The following is a 19,600-nucleotide window of genomic DNA, read 5'->3' as shown; positions in this document are numbered from 1 at the left end:
TATGCACATGTAAACACTGCTTAATCATCCCAGTCAAATATGATCTTAGTTTACATTGCTCATTTCAGAAACAGAATTCAGACATTTTATCTGCCAGATTCATGTGGATGCAAAAAGAGAGATACTTTTTTGAATCATATTAAATTGAACAATATCCAATTGATTTTTTTATGTGCCAACGTTAGAAAATAATTCCTTCTACGTTAAATCTGAAATTTCCTTGAGGCCACTGAATGATATTTTCATCATTCTGAAAATATCACGAAGGCTTGATCTCAACAGAAACTTACAAATCTTCTAAACAAGTTGAAATAAGAAATTGGGTACAGAATTTGGCATATTGAGAATCTGTTTTCATATAGTAAGTCAAAAACCTCAGTATTATCAACAATTGGAATGAGCTCCAATTGTTTGTACCCTGAAGAGATCCTGTCCTATGACTAGAATACTCCAAATTGGTAAAAAGAACAGCATTATTTAGAAAGAAGTATGCAATAGCATATACTGCACAACTAAATAATTTTACCTGTTATTGGCATTTTTTCTATTTTATTTAACATATTTCAAACCCTGCATTTGCATAATATATATCTTGAAACTACTGGCACTTCAGTTCTGTGTTTTTGCCGTGAGAATATTATCTTCTCCTTATGCAGCAAGAACACAATTTAAATCCTAAGTACTGGCCATAGTTTTGTTCAAATTATTAAGGACTAGTATCAGGGGTGGGATTCAACCGGTGTTACTGTTTTTCTGACGTAATCAGAAAAAGGACATTTTCCAGTTCCAATGGACTGCAGAGACAGATCACTTATAAGTTTTAGTTTCATTAGGTATCATGCATATTGACTTCGGCACAGGAATAGTATTCATGGCAAAGCAATGCTATACGCATTGAAAAGTCCTGTTTACAAAAAAGATTCCACAATGACTAAGAATAAATGAATTTTGCAAACTCCTACTTTTTAATGAGCAACTATCCAGTCCCAAAACAGAACTGGTCTTAGCCAAATGGCTAATTTTGCTATTGTTATGAATACCAGTTTGAAAGAATGATAGCATGATTTATGGAAAGTGTAAGCATTTCTTTTCAGTGTCAAAAGCTGTTCTTAAAATGGGATAACATGCAGCCTTTTACAAAAAGATATCTGGTCAAGTGAAGAATGTCTTAACTGGGAAATTTGATTTTGTAACATACTTAAGATACATATGAAGAATTTTAAATCACAATAAAGAGCAGACAAAACTAGGATATTCAATACCTTTTTAAAAGTACTGTAGTTGTTGTACAGTCTGTTTGGCTACTAAGAATTTTCAGGGGTATCATTTTATTGTGATAAAATATTATCCACAAGCTCCCTTCCCATAAATAACACAATGCTATCAATTTGCTCAATTTATTTTAACAAAATTGATGTAGAAATGTCACTGAATTAAACAAACATCTGAACATGTAAACACCTGCCATGTTCCTGAAACAGGAGTTAATACCTGTGCACATTAGAATTCATTAGGAACAACTATCAATTTATAAGGCTTGTCTTCAAAACAACTAAATCCAGTTTGTTGCTTTAATTGTTCTTGCATTGCAAGTTAATTTTATGAAAATTTTCAGATGTACACAATTAGACATGGGAGAATTAATAGTACCATTGGTTACAGCTGTTACAAGTTTTCTGCCACATAAAAAAAAACTAAGCCAATCACATCAAATAATCATGGCTTTTCTTTAATAGTTGTTCACCAAGTTATGTTAATTATGGTCCTTTAAACACACACAAACATTTCATAAAGGCTATATACAGTTGTACATGGCTGAGCATGCACTATTCATAGATACCTGCCTGTTTAACGGGATGTCATTATAGTGCTGGAAAATGATGCAATTCAACTCCCATTTTAATCAGTAATTACAAGTGGAAAGATGGTTTGTCTCCCATTTTAATCAATAATTACAAGTGGAAAGATGGTTTGTTTTACAATTGCTGTTGTTGCATGATTTTTTTAAAAAAAATACAAAACAAAAAACAAAATGCTAACCCCATTTAAGAACTCTAGATAGATTCTACATAGATTAAGGCAGTAAAAAAGCACTTCCTGATACAGGTGGTCTCAACATCAATTAAATCTGTTTTGAAGCCAACATTACTCTTTTCATTCTCTACCACACCTCTGAAGAATTAAAAAAAATCCAATTAAAAGAAAAAAACAAAGCAATATAGTGGCAGAGAAATGAATCATGGCTTTCAAAATGACTGGGTACGAAGGTTATAGGGCACCAGCTAATTTCCTACTTTAGATAAGAAAAAAATGAGGCTCACTTGAACATACTGTCTCAACAACTTAAAATTATCTAAGCACTTAACTATTAGAAGCAACTTTAGGAACCATGTTGTAGTTCTAATAAAGTATTTGAGTTTCTTGATACAGAATTTTTTGAAGTTTAATTTAATCCACTTTTTTTGTTGAAAAATGTTTTTATTGATTAATCCTAACACAATCTGAGTGCACACTTACTCTGAAGTCAATTATTATTCAGGCTGAGGGGTTATTTAAGAATAAGGTCTTCAGTGATACCAGCTTCTCTGTAATTATAATTAATTTCATGGTTAGCAGATTCTATTAAATATTAGAAATATATGGCAAATTTGAATAGCGTTCTTTGATTTAGGCATTAAACAGATTCAAAATAGACATGACCATTCAGTGACTTGTATCAGTTTTAAAGATGATTAGAGATATTTAAGACAAATCCTCTTTCTCCAGTGGACAGGAAATAGAAATATGTTGTAAACAGGGCACTGTTTTAAAGCCAAGGTTTAAAAAATTACTTTTTCCATAGCTTGAAAATACATTCTTCAATGAGTCTTCCAGTAATGCCATTATTTCCTGTGAAATTAGGTCACCAACTTTTTCATTCAGTTCCTATTCTTAAAGATGGTTGTGTTCAAAGCAGTTTTTTTTTTTAAAAAAAATCTGTTGAAAGTTATATAAAATTCTGTACAGGTTCACAAATTATTGCATAAACAGCATAATCTCCACGACAAGTGTTTCTGCAACACACGTCCATTTCAGAAAATTCACGTTTCCCTTCTGGCTTTTTTCTTCTTTTTGATTTGCTTGGGGGATTCCCAGCTCTCTTCAGACTTGGCTAAAAGTGTAAGAGAAATCAAGAAGCGTTTTTATTGTATTTTATTATACTCATTCATACATTGCATTCTACTGACTTAAGCTAGTAAAGCGTATTATCAGAAGTCAGCATTATTTTGTCCTTATGGCTATAAAACTTCCTTACTTTTTTAAATAATACAATTTAATATTGTATTACTTAATAATATACTTTTACAACATGGATACAATTTCCATTTAGAAGTTATTCATCATAAGTTGCCAACACACTATAAAATACTAGAAGAGAAAATATTGGACATCTGTAAGCAGGGCACTAAATTTGCACCTGAAGTAAGATCTATTTTATTTTAAATACAATTGTAATAGCTACTGTATGTAAATATCTTTTTATAAGCCTTATATGCATTTGATATAAACAATCACTTACTTTGAGGTGGAGGCACACTGTTTTGCTTAACATTAGAAATAACTTCTGCCTCCTGCAGCATCTGTGGCACTTGGGAAATTATCTTTTCAGAGTCACTCTCTGATACAGGTGCAGACAGTTCAGTAGAAACAGCAAATGAGGGCATCTCCTTCGGCTACAATAGACATTGTAGTTCAGAATACTGAGTTTTTGACATCATCTAATATCCAATCCAAAAATATGTGGATAGAATATCTTTTGAAATGTTTGATTAATCATACAGAACACCAAGACCCATTCTTGTCACCAAGCAAAAGCCCCACATGTGTCAAACTAGAACCTTATAAAACAGAAAAGCTCTATGCACCAAGTTGTAACTCTCTCTTATAAGTAATGCCTCCTGAGATTTTCATCAGAAATATTTATAGAACTAATCTGCTTTTCAGATGCTGTTGTGATTGGAGCCATTTCTAGGTCTTATTAGATGGAAACTCCCATTAAATAGAATCAAGGATTATTTACCAGGCATTATGGTGACTGTAGTACCTCTACTTTCACCTGCTAACTATTACGTACAACAATGCTATTGCTGGGTGAATGCCGGGAGAGAATAATTTCTTCTCACTGGTTCTTTTTAGTGATACAGTCTTTAGTTAGCAAAATATCACAACTGTTTCCGTGAATCTAACTAAATGCCTATCCAAATGCTGAAAACATCCATTTTAACATATTTAACAGTGTGCCTGTTTCAAGCTATTAGTGCAACAGGCTTACACTAAATTTGCAACTTAGTTTAAAAAAAGAAGAATTTCCAAATAGACATTAGTATGCCCTTTTACTTTATACCTCAGCTTGTTCACTAGTGCTGACGGTCTTTAAAGAGAAAGTTATCTCCACTTGTTGAACTTTTGAGGTATCTTCTGGAAATTCTTCTCCAGCATGTCTCTCCAGATTATCAGAATCCTAGATGGGGAAGAAAGATGACTTAATTAAAAAGAATGAGGCTTGGAGGCATTACTTAAATAACCTGAATCAATGAATGAATGTGGAACCTAGTAAAAAGCTATGATACAACATTTCCATGCAATGTTAAAATAGAAACCTTTTTCAAATGATATAGTCGCATTCATATTTTCACTCCAATTAGCTTCAAAGATAAATCATGTAAATATGAAGCAAAGGAGAAAAGCTCTATTTTTGTCCAGAATAGACCTAATGGGATATACTCCATAAGCAGGCAATATACTTTTCTTTTTAAGAAGGGCATGACAATGAGTGGACAGAATCAGTATTCACTATTTTGTCAAAAGACTCTTTCATAATTTAGGCTTGACTTAAGCTGACAGTATAATTTTCACATATTTCCTATCTCAGAACCGAATCAAAGTTAAACAATGTCAGATTAAGACTAAGAACAAGTTTTGAGGTTGCCCATCCCAATTATTCAAAGCATGACTGTGCAAACTCAGTTTGTAATAAATCCATTTAAAAGAAGAAGAAAAAAACCCATATAAGTTTTGCATAGATTATCAAGCATATTGTGGCTTCATGCGAACCACAAGAAACACAGATACAATCCAATTAAGGTTTAATCCACGCAGGGCACATTCTCAAATGGCCTTTGAAAGGCTAGTATTTATTGTTTCTTGCCTGTATAGGAGAGTTAGCCTCTTCTCCCTGCTTTTTCTTTTTCTTCTTTTTCTTTTTTGATTTGCCACTTGCAGTACTTTGTTGAGCTGCTTCAGGCTTTTCTTTCTCTTCATCTGATGCCTAATACAAAACCAGAGAGATCCATCAATAGTTTTAGTTTCGACCTTTCTCCAATTATAATTTAACAATAAATTACAACATGCATGTGAGTGTCATGATGCAAATCCCACTCTTACACACTTATATACACAAGTCATGTTGTTTGGTGACATGCCTAATAGGGCCAATTGTCCCTCTGGCCAATCCTATGGATACCTTTGGGTGTTTTAGTTCTTTCTACAAAGTGAGAACTATCAAACTCAAACGGGACACGTCTTACTAATATTTCCCGCAGCAGCTATCAATATGATACCTTTTGAGTTTCAGATAATGCTTCTTCAAGTTGTGGAATGGAAGGAGGGTTTTCTTCTTCAACCCAGTTCCCCCATTCCTCTGCTGGGGCATTCCAGTCAGAAGTTGGATCAGCAGAAGAAAGCCCATCTGTGAGAAACAACGTTTCAAGTGGATGAACAAGAGAGTAAGGTAAGAAAACCTATTTTGCAATACACATATAATTTCATGCCATATATTTTCATAACAAAAGCCTGGGAGTAGAAATTTAAAATATTCCTTCTCAAAATAAAATTAAAAAGTATTACTTGATCATTAAAATATTAAGTACAATGATAAAGCAACTCGATTCTCTGATCTTGCCCTGATGATAAAAGCAACCTTCTAACAGAGACAAATAGAAAATCCTTAAATTCAAAATAGAATGACAAAAATAAAGGATAATAGATCAGTACTTCAGAGAAATTTAAAAGTAGAACATGGTTGAATAAACAATTTAGAAAAAGTCATGTAGATGTTGCATTGATAAAGAAAAAATACATTAATTTTTTTTTGTTTATCTTAGATTAAATTTGCTTGTATGAACTTTTCAAGCACTAATGATTGATCAAAGAATCTAGGCTTCTTTTTTGCAAAACTATTTTGAAAACATATGGATAAATATTTGGTGCTGTTTACCAGAACAATTGTGAATAGGAATATGAATGCAAAAAAGTGAATGCAAATTAATCAAAATCAGGGAAGATTCTAAAAAGGAACATACTTAATCCAGACCACTCGTCATCAACAGGTGCCTGGTTACGATTTAAATCCCACTGAAAATCTGTAGTACTAGGTTGAGAAACAGATTCGCTATTGGATCCTAAAAAGGGCAGAATACATACCCAGTCACTCCATGAGAATGATATGTAGGCTCATTATTCCACATTAACTTTTATCAGATAGAGGTAGTCCTCAAATCCTTCCTTCCTTCCTTCCCTTCCTTCCTTTTTCAAAGTTACAGAGCACTGAATGAACTGTAGCTACATCTAGCCCTTGAAATTAGCCACTGCGATGCCCCATAAGCATGCGATCTTCACATGGGCACTTCACAGTCCATCTGGATTTAAAATCAGCACTTCAACCTTCCTCCCATGCCTATTGCCTACTTGCCCTTTGGCTGACCTGCCCAGTGGCACTCCTCAGCAGTGGTGCTTGGGCTGGAGTAGAGGCCTGGGGCCTTCAGCAGTCTCAGCTGATCACCACTATGCTTCTACTTCAGCCCCACAGAGTATCACCTCAAGCCCACACCACAGCCATCCACTGCAGAACTACAGAATAAAGCCCAAACTACCCTAAATAATCTATTCTCTGCCACCCTGCTACCCTTGCATCCTACACTCACTGGCCCTGCCACTCCCACATGACCTCTATCTTCCTCCTGCTGAGGTTTGCTCAGCTTAGCCTTATGTGAAACAGCTGTTCCTGTGCTGCTTTGGAAGGTTTCTGAGGCTTTCTCAAATTTTGCAAGAAGGCTGCACTTGCCATTCTCCAAACCATGGCAAAGGGTAGCAAGGGTGACAGGGCGAACACAGTGCAGGGTGATGAGGCAGGCAGGCCCAACATGGCCAGGGAAGTGCAGGACGACAAGGCGGCCAAAAGGGCAGGGATAGGGGGGAAGCTGGTGGTGTGGAACTGAAGAGAAGGCAGTCTCTTATCATACATACCAGGACTGGCTTGGATTAGAGTGGGAGCTTGCCTAAAAAACAGTGAGATTCGGCTGACAATGGCAACAGTGATATTGGGACTGTTGTCGCTAAGTGATGTGCTCATGTGACATCATGTTTTACAACTGCACTGCTTAGCAACAAAACTTCCAGTCCCAATTTCCATAATAACCTAAGGATTACCTTTATATGGGATACATGCATCAGATTTACTTCTTTGTTGTCATTAGAATAGAATAGAATAGAATAGAATAGAATAGAATAGAATAGAATAGAATAGAATAGAATAGAATAGAATAACAGAGTTGGAAGGAACCTTGGAAGTCTTCAAGTCCAACCCCCTGCCTAGGCAGGAAACCCTATGCCAGTGTTGGCAAACCTTTTCGGCACTGAGTGCCGAAATGGGAGCATGTGCGTGCTTGCGGGGGAGTGCCAGAAACCAGAAGAGCAGCTCCCTGTCACATGTGCAGAAGCACTGGAAATCGGAAGAGCAGCTCCTTGGTGTGCCTGTCTCCCCAGCTGATCTTCACGTGTGCATGTGCGCCAGAAACCGGAAGACCAGCTGGCCAGCGCGCATCCCAGCAAGTGCATGCGTGCCGGGGAGCTGCTCTTCCGGTTTCCAGTGCTCCCACATGCGTGAAGACGAGCTGGGCAGCGCTCATGTGTGCACTGAAATCTGGAAGAGCAACAGGCGACAGCTGGCGTGCCCAGGGAGATAGCTCTGAGTGCTACTTCCAGCACGTGTGCCATAGATTTGCCATCACGGCCCTTATACCATTTCAGACAAATGGTTGTCCTATCTGTTCTTCAAAAGTTCCAGTGTTGGAGCATTCACAACCTCTGGAGGCAAGTTGTTCCACTGATTAATTGTTGTCAGGAAATTTCTCCTTAGTTCTAGGTTGCTTCTCTCCTTGATTAGTTTAACATTGACACTAATGATTCAGCTTCACTGATCTAGGCAACACATTATTTTCATAAAAAGAACAAGCACAGTCCTTCTCTTTTCCAAATATTGAAAAAGTATTGAGTTGAATTTGGTGAGGCAATAATACTTGAAATTCAGGATTTTACCAGAATAGAACATGCTATGCCATAAATAGGACACACGTGTAGTTCATTTATAACAGGGCTGTCAAACTCCCGGCCCACAGGCTGGATGAGTCACACACTGGCCACACCCACACCGTTTAGCAAAGGGGGAAAAAGCCGCTGTGATGACGTGAGTTTGACACCCCTGATTTATAAGATGCCTGTTAAAAGCATACCATACCAGAGACTGGAGGATTTAGTCCCAAGGGAGTAAATGAAGCAGAAGTTTGTTCAGGAGTATTAATTCTTCCATCCACTCCAGACCAAGCTGTTAACAACAACAAAAATAGTATATGTGTGTGTGCTCATTTCATATATTTTCCCATACTGACAATTAGGAATATTCCTAAGGAGATTCCACAAATAAATCGGCCATACCTCTGCACCTGCATAAAATTTCATTCCCATTTTGAAGAATATAATATCCATATATTAGGCATGTGTAAACTCCCACTATAGTTTAGTAGATATTCTGCTTTAACTGACAACCTGCCCTTCTAGACTGACGTTATTGTGCTTTAAAAAGTAAGGGATTAAAAAAAAAATCCAGGATCAGGAAATTAAGGAAACATTCCCATGTTTTCTAAGTTTTAATTTTAGTCCTTTCCTAGAACCAAAACCAAACCAAACCAGCCAGGAGAAACAAGCACTTAATCTTACCTATACCAGGGAATAAAGTACGTTCGCCCCAGGTTCTGCCAACCAGGGATACTCCCCAATCCTTCCCATTTCCATTATCTCCAGCATCTTTTCCCCAGGCTGATGTCTCAGTTTTCCTCTTGCTACCTGCAGAGGATCCTGCAGTCCATTTCTCCTCACTTGCACCAATCTGAGGAGAAATCTTAACAGGTTTTTCATTCCAGTTGCCTCCGTTTACTGTGGGGCCTTCACTCATCCCTGAAAGACATTTTAAACAGGGAACAGATAGTTAACTTTGTTTTCTGGTAAACATGGTAGTAAAATAAACATATGTTACTGCAATTATAATCTGAACATTTTCCAGTATTATATCATTACTATGTTTTTAAGAACCAGCTCGTTTCTGGCTTCCTATTTCAATATTCCTTTTGACTCACAATTTTTTTCTAATAACAGTTGGCTGCTCACTATTTCATGATGATCAAAGTTGATAACGTAATTGTTGCATTTGAATTTAATGTCAATTTAAATAGTTTTGTAGTTCAAACAAATACAAAAGTATAGCTAATGTGATTTTGTTTTGGGGTTTCTATAAAGAAGGAAAAATTGTTGCCGATTTCCATTTATAATTTTTCAGTTTTTTTGCATATTATTATCCAAAGCTACCACTGCAGAGCACCCTTTGATTTCCTATAGCTATAGTTGCTATGTTGGAGAGAATATATCACATAGTATCCAGAGAACAATTAAATGTGACCATCCTTAGGTTTGTACTGTTTTTTATTATGCACATTTCAAAACAATTATCACAGAATTACTTGTCAAATGTATTTCTGAGTAAACATAAAAGACCAATCTGTAAACTTCATAATCATTTAAACCTGAAGCTCCTGTAAATCTCAATTTTGTGTGAATTATATGCATATTCCTATTTCATTCATATTCATAATTATAGGAGATAACTAAGCTACAATATACAGAAAGTGAAAATATGCAGTCTAAGTTAGGAAAGAACTGTAGAGCTCTGATGTTAAATATCGATATTAAACATTAATCATCTGCATAACTGGGTAAAAGCTGGGAAGCTCTGGCACTCTCACTGTATGTTGTACCCATCCTGCTACTACATCTGATGGAATACCTCACAATACCTCACCAGGATAGAGATTAAAGATTCTTTATTAATATACAGCATGAATTATCTTGCACTATCACAGTATATCTGACTGTTTACTTTAGATATAAATCAATGCACAAGATTCAAGTTATTTTAGAACTTAAAGAACTACCTTGTGAAATAATAATAATAATAATAATAATAATAATAATAATAATAATAATAATAATAATTGCATACCTTGCTGGAGTGCAGTATCACCTTTTCCAGATTTAGAATTGCTAATTTGAACATTCAAAACTGGATCACCTTATTTAAAAACAAAGGAGATAATTTAATTATCAAATATCTTCAGTCTGTTGTTTTCTGCAGATAAATAGGCAGCACAAAGCCTAAACCCAACAAATCAGAGATTTTATATTTTATTCCAAAAAAAATCTAGCCATCAATTTTTGGAATATTTGTAAGAACTGCAATATGCTGCAAAATACTGCAGATATAATTTCCTTCATTGACATATATGATTTGTCCAGAACTAGTGAATTTTATTCTGTTATTTAAATGACAAACAGTATTAGTCTTTTTAGCAACAGTCAGCAATTGCTACTTGCCACTTGTTTGAAATGATGGCCATAGAAATTAAATCTATAAATCAATCAAAATATGAATTAATATATTCCTGATAATATAGTATTAGCATTTTTTTCTTATGGAACAAACCTCTGTTATAGAGAAGATAAATTTTATTTATACAGGGATTGTGTTGTCGTGACATAAATATCACAGCTCGTGATTTATTCTGTATTCTAAAAACTTAAAGGTAATATATAATTCAAAATACTGTATTTTTAATGAGCTGAGCTTATTTATATTTTCTTTTCAAATGTAATAAACAATACTACTATGAAAATATAATTCTTTTCTCTTATTTACTATTCTTGCCTAAATTTATTTATTTGGCATAAACAATAACAAACGATCAGCTTGCTAACATGTGTATTTACTATATAATGGCTAGATTGATATCCCCATAACGCTGGGACCATAAATCATAGGTCACAATCCAGAATGGATTAATATATAAGCTTAGGCAATATATAAGGAAAGAAGTGCACATAAATAGGAAAAAAAATGAAACAATCATTCTCTAAAACCATGTTTAGGAGTTCATCAGGGTATTTCAAAAAGTGTTGAGTATCCATAAAGACAATTTAGTACGTGTTTGTGATATTTAGAGTTGTATAAGGACTAATTTACTTGCATCAACTAAACTCAGTTCCAAAACTAACAAAAGAGAAAGGTACAAGGGAAGACAACACATCAAAACAATAGAAATATATTATCTATATTGTAGATATTTATACTCGATGTTTTAATCAATAATAGGGGTTTTAGAACATATTTAATTATATGCAAAGACCTTTCTTTATGAAGCATGCTTTATACTACTTTCTTTTTCTTACTGACCTATTCTTAAAGATGAGAAATAAGAAACTACAAGAAAAATCATGATTTACCTTTATTTTTTCTAGGACCAAGTGAAAATGGTATTGCAGATGCTATCTGTTCGGAAGATACTGTTAGTGGGATTTCCATGGATGGTAAATTTGATTCTGATCCAGCATCAGTCAGTACCTTGTCACGTTTACGCTGTTGTCGTTTTTCTCTGTTGCTGATTTTAGTTTCCCATGCACCTGAAACAGTCATAAGAAAGCATTAGTTAATCAGTAACATACTTTTCAAAATGTATCAGGGATCAGGGATCTTAAGGTATTACTCAGGAACTTATCACGAATTATTAGATGAGGAAATCAGATTATGATCCAACATATGATCAGAAGTGCATCTGCAGCAACTGTCTATTTTATTATTATGATTATATTAAATTTGGATGCTAAGAAATCTTTGCAGGCTCACATGGCTTACAACAATATACTAAAATATACAGATATAGCTTCCAGTTCTCACTTTTGAATATCTTTATTGCAAATATAACTCTGGCTGCCCTGAACTCTGTAGATGAAGTTTTTATAATGATTAAAGAAGACTGCTTATGCTGACAGCTAAATTGACATCCTTCCAAAACATTCCAAATGTCTGGCCGCTGGTTTCTTCTTAAGATGTGCAATAATACAAGTTTAAATCTGCTTTCTATATATTGGACAAATTTTAATATTCAAAAATGATACTTAAACTTCCAAAATTCAATGTAAAGATTGAGCTGTTAATATGAAGAATATCAGCCCATTAAAAGGTTAGAAACATTAATATTTTAAGATTCAAATATGAACTATGAATTCTTTAATTATGGCTTCCATCTAGAATTTGCTTTCTGTGGACATACAGGTTCCTTTCATCTGCAAAAAGCTCAGGATCTAAAGGAATCCTTTGGTAAATTGGAAGTAATGCTTGTAATCCACTTCCTCCCACTGCAATTTCTTCCCAAAATTTGCCTTGGACACTGGGAGACATCTTGTAGTCATAGGGAAATGTAAAGAATGTGTTTTTTAAGTACCTTCATCGGCTTCCTTTCCATCACCACGTGACTGATCCTGAGCTGTTTTAGCGTCTCCTTTTGTTTTTTTCCTATTTTTCTTTGACTAAAGTAGAAGGAAAATATTTTATCTCAGAATAAATTAATGCTATTAAAATTCTGAAGTTCAGCAAAAGGAATGACCCCAGAAATATGATGAAGTTATATAAACTTTCTATATTTTTTAAATTTTTCAAAAACTATGAAGTGCAGACACAAAACCAACAGTACCTTGACTTATAGAAGATGCACACTTATATGACAAAGTATCTTAAAGACACAATTTTAAATACACTTAAGCTGCCTTCATTTCGTTGGGTCTTACTTCTGAAAGGACTTGTAATATGGCACAAAGTTGCATCAAGAAAATCAAAACGCTGCTTGTACCAAGCTGGAAGGGAGCTCAGAAATCACTCCTCTTCCTTATCTGACCCACACACAGTATTGTTTTCAACTTTACTGAGGGGAGGATGAATAAAGGAAAACTGCATTCTTGCTCCCTACCCTGGTGTGTTCCCAAGGGTTTGGGAGACCCATGGTCAATGGGTGGGCACTCTTCCTCTTTGGAGGAAAGGAGCCCTTGGGGGTTTTGCCCTTTACACTGCATCCTTTGAGTTTCCTGAATGTTTAAAGGCATAGATGGCAGGTGGAGATGGGCAGGTGAAGGGAGTTGCAATGCCCCTGTGGTTGATCAAAGTGCAGGTGGTCTGCCAAGTGTCCAAATTTTAACACAAGAATGCAGGGTGTTTCAACAACCATAACTCAAGGCACAGGTTGAAATTCTCTTTGTTCAGTGCTATCATAATTTTGGTCGCTGAACAAATTGTCCTAAGTTGTGGATTCTGTATGCACTTTTGAAGACAGAAAAGACATACAAAATCTACTCTTGGAGGGAACTTATTATTTGTAATTAAAATAAACTGTGACTGATCCAATTCCAGCAAAATATAACAAAAGCCAGTTTAATGATGGTCTTGAATTAAAAGATTAAAAATGATATTTTTTATCAGTCACGAACCAATAACCAACCTTTTCAGTTTTCTTTTCCATATCCAATGTCTGCTTCAGGTTCTCTTTTCGTGTTGTCTGTATTATTTCTTCAGACACATCATGAGCTGGTTGACCATTAAGCTGAATAAATACACACATATATAAATGATAAATTTTATGCAATGGAAATAAACCTGTCTATATTAAATAATTACTGTACAACATAAATATCAGTTCATCAATTTAATTGAAATGTACCAAGGATATAATGACATTAATTGCTTAGATGCTGGACAATAGGATTATAACTAATATATTATTATGCTATTCACACATTTTTCATACTGCCTCCTTTGATGGCTCCTTTTATTGAATCAACAATAAAATCATGGAAATAAAAATTCATCCTCGTTAAACTAGCACAATCTAATTAAAAATAGTTATCCAGTCATTATCAATTCAATCTAATGTGTGTTTAAAAAGTTTTCTTCAGGATTTTCCAGAATGCCTGGAGTTAGAGATAACCTTATCTTTGGGAGAAGCAAGTTTTACAATGTTAGGGCAACCATGGGAAAGATCTATGATCTAACTGACACCCCTTTCTCCGCTCCCTTATACACTTAACATCTAAAAATGAAGTAACTTAAACTCTAACTTCTCCAGAGAAAACTAAAATAGATGCAAACAGTATCACTTCATTACCAGTTAATCAAAGTTAAAACCGTTAATTTAAAGCCTGCTTCCAGTTAAGTATAGACCAAGGCCATAAAAGTACCATTTGGGATTATATTTGCTATTTGATTTTACAAGAATGATACTACCTACAATAGAAGCAAAGCCCTGTAACAAAGTGTTGCAGTTTAAAGTTCTCCTTATTCAGGAATAGACAGAATTTTCATTGCTTTTTTCAAAAATTCCATTAGAAAATTACAGTACTAGTTTTACATAATTTACATTATTTGCTTGCCCACTTACACATCCTTTCAGGGCTGTAAAACATAATGTGTTTTAATAGAATCCCACCCAGTCTTTGATTCAAATTGTTGGGCTGTTGTACTTTAAACTGATTTTTTTAAAAATTGAACATTCATGTTCAATTTCACTCTTTTAAGCTTTTTGGGCACACTTGTAAGTAGTGCTTCAATGACATTTCTAAAATATATATACATTTATCAGAGTTGATTTGTACCATATATATTCAATGTTACTTGGTAGAAAAACAAACAAATATATGAAAAATCTATGTATGATTTTCTATTTCATATGGATTAAGTGGGCTGTCCTTAAGATACCCAGCATAATCTGGAATCTTCCAATTTCCTGCCCAAAAAGTAAATCAAGGCATAGGATTCCAATAGATTGAGGATAAATAAGAAGAAAATATTTGTTTCTCCTGGCTTAGAAAATAATTGGCATGACTATTAGCTATGCTGGTAATACATGCAACTGAAAAAGACTGCAGTGCAAGTGCAGTGGCTAAGATAGTTTTTATGCACATTTTGAAGAAAAGCTAGAAATGTATTCAAATAATCTAAATATAGCAATTCAGTTTTCCTGGAGATATATCATACGTTGGAAATCTCATCAAGAACAGAAAGTATGAAATGACAGATAAGTTGAACTCTCACCTGAATCTAAAAAAATCTTACCAAGAGTAGCACACTACCTCTTTCAGTTACATTACAGACCATGCCTTCTCAGATATAATTTATTTTAACCAGACATTAGTTGTGCTACAGAACAGTATAAAACCTAACACAGGATCCAACTAATTCCTTATATTATGCAACCATAGCCACTGAAAAAAATGATTAAGATACATTGCTTTAAAGCCAAATTTTCAGTAACAATTCTTGTTTGTTGATGTTTTGGGTACCAGATTAAATACAATTATGCTCCAACGATGGTTTTCAAAATGTACACAGATGTGATCAAAACTTTAAAAAGGTCCAAACACTACAACTTAATGTTATTGGGCAGAAAACTCATAGATAAAAAAGTAATACTTTTGACAGAATAATTTCTATCACAAATCTTTCTCCTTCCTTCTCCATGTATGAATATAAATATCTTCTCTGACTCTATTGCTCAATACACACTCTCAGAAAGAATATTGCTTCATATACCTCAAGGAGGAACATCTCCACATGGAGGCAAGCTCTCTGCTGGTGAAGACCAGGCACACCACTTTGTTTTCACACTAAGTCTGTGCAGCGCTCTGGATTTAATTAAATGAAGATACATTTAGGTACTTACATTAGACCTCTCAGCAACTCCTTTAAAGCAGCCATGATCTTTCCTGGAATAAAGTCCTCTGTAGCTGTTATATATCCCCAGGACAAGATATCTTTAAGGAGTTGCCAGTAGGTGCTATAAGTACTCTAGTCTAAAGCATCTTCTTCCTTCAAACTCAGAGCATTGCATAGTGCTAATATCACAGCTAGTTAAATATGATCAGTTTTGTCTTGCAGAGTTATAACCTGAATGAACAGAGCAGAACAGTACTGTAATTGCATTAAAAAATTCCACTATAAGCATAAAGGGAGAAAGAACATACAGTACAGTCACTGCGGTTTCCTATGCCATTAAATAGGATGGGGAAAAGCACTCAGCAATTATCACTCTTCTGTCATTGCCTCATATCTTTTATATCCAAATTTCTATGACGGTCTCACACATTTTTGGGACCCATTCTGCATTTTTTCTCTGCAGGGAACAAGGAAAGCCTATTCCCATGATTACTACCCTGCATCAGGATGCAGTTTCTTCATGGAGATGGTTATCTCCTTGGCCTAAAGGATCCACTTTTCCGCCTCTGCACATAACAAACAGATATGTAATAGAGAAGGAATACTGCTTGTACAACTGGAGCAATGCATGCTGGCATTGAATCAGTGACTAAGACCCAGAAGAATTGCTAATTAAATGACACCCCTCCTTTTATCCTAGTAATTTGGATCTATAAAATCAACAATAGCAACTTGAATTATGCCCAGTTTCTGAAGGGCATAAAAGGAGTTTATCAGAATATATGAAACTGCCAATTGGCAAGGTTTTGAAAGAAGTGATTTGCTACACAATTAATGTGAACAAACTACAGTACTTTTAAAATCATTTTTGCAAAAGGCACATCTGCTTTAGCAAGGGAAGTGATTCATTTGCACAAATGGATATTGTAAACACCTCTTTCAAATGCTTTACAATGCCCTACCAAAAAGTAGGTTTCCAGAAGAAAAAGCAATTGTAAAAGGTTGGCAGATTTCCCTGCAATATTAAAATGCAAAGGTGGATTCAGAGAGACATTAACTGGGATTTCTCTTTCACTGCATGATGAACTCCAGAACAAGCAATCTAATTCTTTTTAAGAATAATTCCATTCATTGGCTTAAAGCAAGTGTAAACAAGCTAATGCTCCTCAGATAAGTTTGGATTTCAATGAACAATTACTACCTGTATTATCAATCTCAAATAATTATGAAAGTCATTGTTTAAAATATCTGAAGACACTGAAGTTGCCAAGCACTGATTCAGAAATTACTTCACTATATTTGACTATTAAAATAGTTGAGCTTATACAAATATAACCAAGAGCATACAAATCCAAAAACAATGTCTCTTAATGGATTTTCTAATTTCATATTAATGCTTCCAATATCATGCCCACAAAATAATTTCAAATCCATACTGCAGTGTTTTAATACACTGAAATTAATAAACAAGCAAGAGATGTACCAGAATCTATAGTATTTATAAACTTTTGATACTAACTTTGGAAATCTAAATTTACTGTGCTTTATACATATAATTTTAAGCCTATAAATAACTTTTCAAATATGTCAGTGCACGTGATAATGTGGTCATGTATAATTTGTTTTTACACATAATTCTGAACAAAATTTAAAAGTCTTAAGCACTATTTCATAGCAAACAAGACAAAAATTGTTTAAGTATGTGTGACCAGCATATTTCTATTATAGCTATTACAAATATTTATTCATTAAATATTTCTCCTGATCAAGCAATTATGCTGAAAAAAGTTTTAACTGAATCAAACCCACTATATCTAAAATTAGTATTAGTTGATTAAGAAACATTTATCGACATGTGAGCAAATATTAAAGTTTGACCTTGTAGTCCAGCCAAGGGTTATTGCTTCATAGATTTTCTGTGCAGCAAAAGTTACGAAACTCACATATGGATCCTCAAATTTTGTGACACATGCATAAGTATTCTGACAGATGCACACTATTTATTTACTGCCTCTTATTAAAACCTTGAGCAAATAGTTAATTACTATGACATTCCTTATAAAGAAAAACCAACTATAGAAAACCAGTATTTTTGTAGTCAGCCACTCCTCACGAGAGCAATCACATGAGCACCGCAAGGTCAAAAGACTCTTAAAAGATTGCAGATTATCGCAGTGATATGGGGGGAAAAACATCTAACTACGCATTACATTGTTCTGGAGAACCCATTTTCTGACATTAATTTCAGAATATGCGGGTGGGGGGAGGCATGACAGGGTACACGTGAAGGCATGTACAGACAACTTTTCAAAGCCAAGAGGCTAGAAAAGCCCCAAATCTCAGCCAGATAAAGTGCATTGAACTCAGGCCCCTTGTAACACCCAGATTTCCTTCACAGCCACTTTTGACACCTGTCGCCCTGGCACCCACCCGGCCGGTTTTCTCCGCTGCCTTCTTTTTATTGCGCTTCTTCTGCTCTTCCCCCTTCAGCAGCAGCATGGTGGCAGTCCCAGGAGCCCCCTTGTTCGAGACCCCGCCGCCGCGGCCGCCGGCTCCCGTCAAGCCCGGGGTCGCCGCCGTCTCGTCTTCTTCCTCCTCCTCTTCCTCCTCTTCCTCCTCCTCGTCGTCGTCCTCTTCCCCCACCTCGGCCGCCCTCCTGGAAGGCTTTCTGCGCGCATCCCCTCCACGGGCGCAGGCCGCGGCCCTCAGGAGCCCCAGCAGCAGCAGCAGCGCCAGTACTGACGTGGAGAGCAGGATGAGCCAGGTGGGCAGATGCTGCGGCTCCAGACCGGCAGGCAGCGGCAGGCCCAGCTCGGAACGCAGCAAACCCACCCCGGACGACAACACGTCCCGCAGCCGGGCCGACACCTCCTCGGCCTGCTGGGCCACGGTCTCCAACCAGTTCGGTGCAGCCATGGCTCCAGCGGACACCGAGCAGGCGCTCACGTCACTGCCAACACATCGCCTCGGTACCAATTTCGGAGGCCCTCGGCGGTTCCGCCACCCTTCCGCTCCGTCGACAGGCAGGAAAAAAAAGGGCCGGCGATTGGGCGCCTCGCTTCGGCGGGGAGAAGCGCCGCCTCGGCCTCCCGCGACCTAAGAGAGCAACGTCACCCTCCGCCGCCGAATGTCGGCGGCCGCAGCGTCCTAGCGCGCACGCGCGCCTGGAAATGCCCCCGCACGGGGGGGGAGGTCGAAGACGGTCACGTGGGGCTTAGGGAGACGGCGGTTGGGGAGCGCGGAGAGCGCGCGAACGCGTCGGCTGTCTCCTCTGTCCTCATTGGTGGCGGCTCCGCCCCCCCGCCCCGCTTTTCTTTTATGGTCGGAGCCGAAGAGATGCTCCTAGGGAGCCTGACAGGGCGCGTCATGCCTTGCCTGGGATTGGACGGCGGGGAAGTTGTAAAGGAATCTCGACGTGGCAGTGATTTCCTCACGGAGGCAAACGGGAGGAGGAGCTATTGCCCTAGATCTGACCAATCAGAGCCCTCGAAGGAATAAGATTGACACAGTGCCTGATAGGAGAAATGAATCTTTTTTTCTAAAAAAAGAAAAAAGATTTTTTTTAATAAATTAATAACAGAAGGATATGATAATTGCATTTGATGTCCCTGCTGATATTTAATATATTCAATGTTTTCTCATCATAGTTACCTTGGATCTTTAATCATACAAGATAACAATAATTACTTTTAAATGAAA

At 36.4% G+C, this 19,600-nt stretch overlaps 1 protein-coding gene across 2 annotated transcripts; it reads right to left on the bottom strand.

The window, feature by feature from the left end:
- Positions 1 to 1,383: 1,383 nt before the first annotated feature.
- On the bottom strand, positions 1,384 to 19,045 carry MTDH (metadherin). 2 transcript variants are annotated; one of them, XM_026690591.2, is made up of 13 exons: positions 18,332 to 19,045; positions 13,692 to 13,793; positions 12,645 to 12,729; positions 11,647 to 11,823; positions 10,370 to 10,438; positions 9,034 to 9,270; positions 8,555 to 8,641; positions 6,342 to 6,440; positions 5,601 to 5,728; positions 5,189 to 5,308; positions 4,385 to 4,501; positions 3,560 to 3,713; positions 1,384 to 3,151 (listed from the first exon to the last, which is right to left on the bottom strand). In XM_026690591.2, exons 1-13 carry the CDS (start codon positions 18,815 to 18,817, stop codon positions 3,081 to 3,083), a joined length of 1,932 nt encoding a protein of 643 aa, XP_026546376.1. In that variant the 5' UTR covers positions 18,818 to 19,045; the 3' UTR covers positions 1,384 to 3,080. The 2 variants fall into 2 exon arrangements, with proteins under 2 accessions (XP_026546376.1, XP_026546384.1); XM_026690599.2 differs by lacking the exon at positions 6,342 to 6,440.
- Positions 19,046 to 19,600: the final 555 nt, after the last annotated feature.

This window comes from Notechis scutatus, chromosome 3, assembly GCF_049901735.1.
Source record: "Notechis scutatus isolate UNSWTSFEM ecotype Mainland chromosome 3, rNotScu1.2, whole genome shotgun sequence".
Lineage (NCBI taxonomy): Eukaryota > Metazoa > Chordata > Lepidosauria > Squamata > Elapidae > Notechis > Notechis scutatus.
Note: the sequence above shows the minus strand (reverse complement) of the source record. Positions and strands in the feature narration are given on the sequence as shown.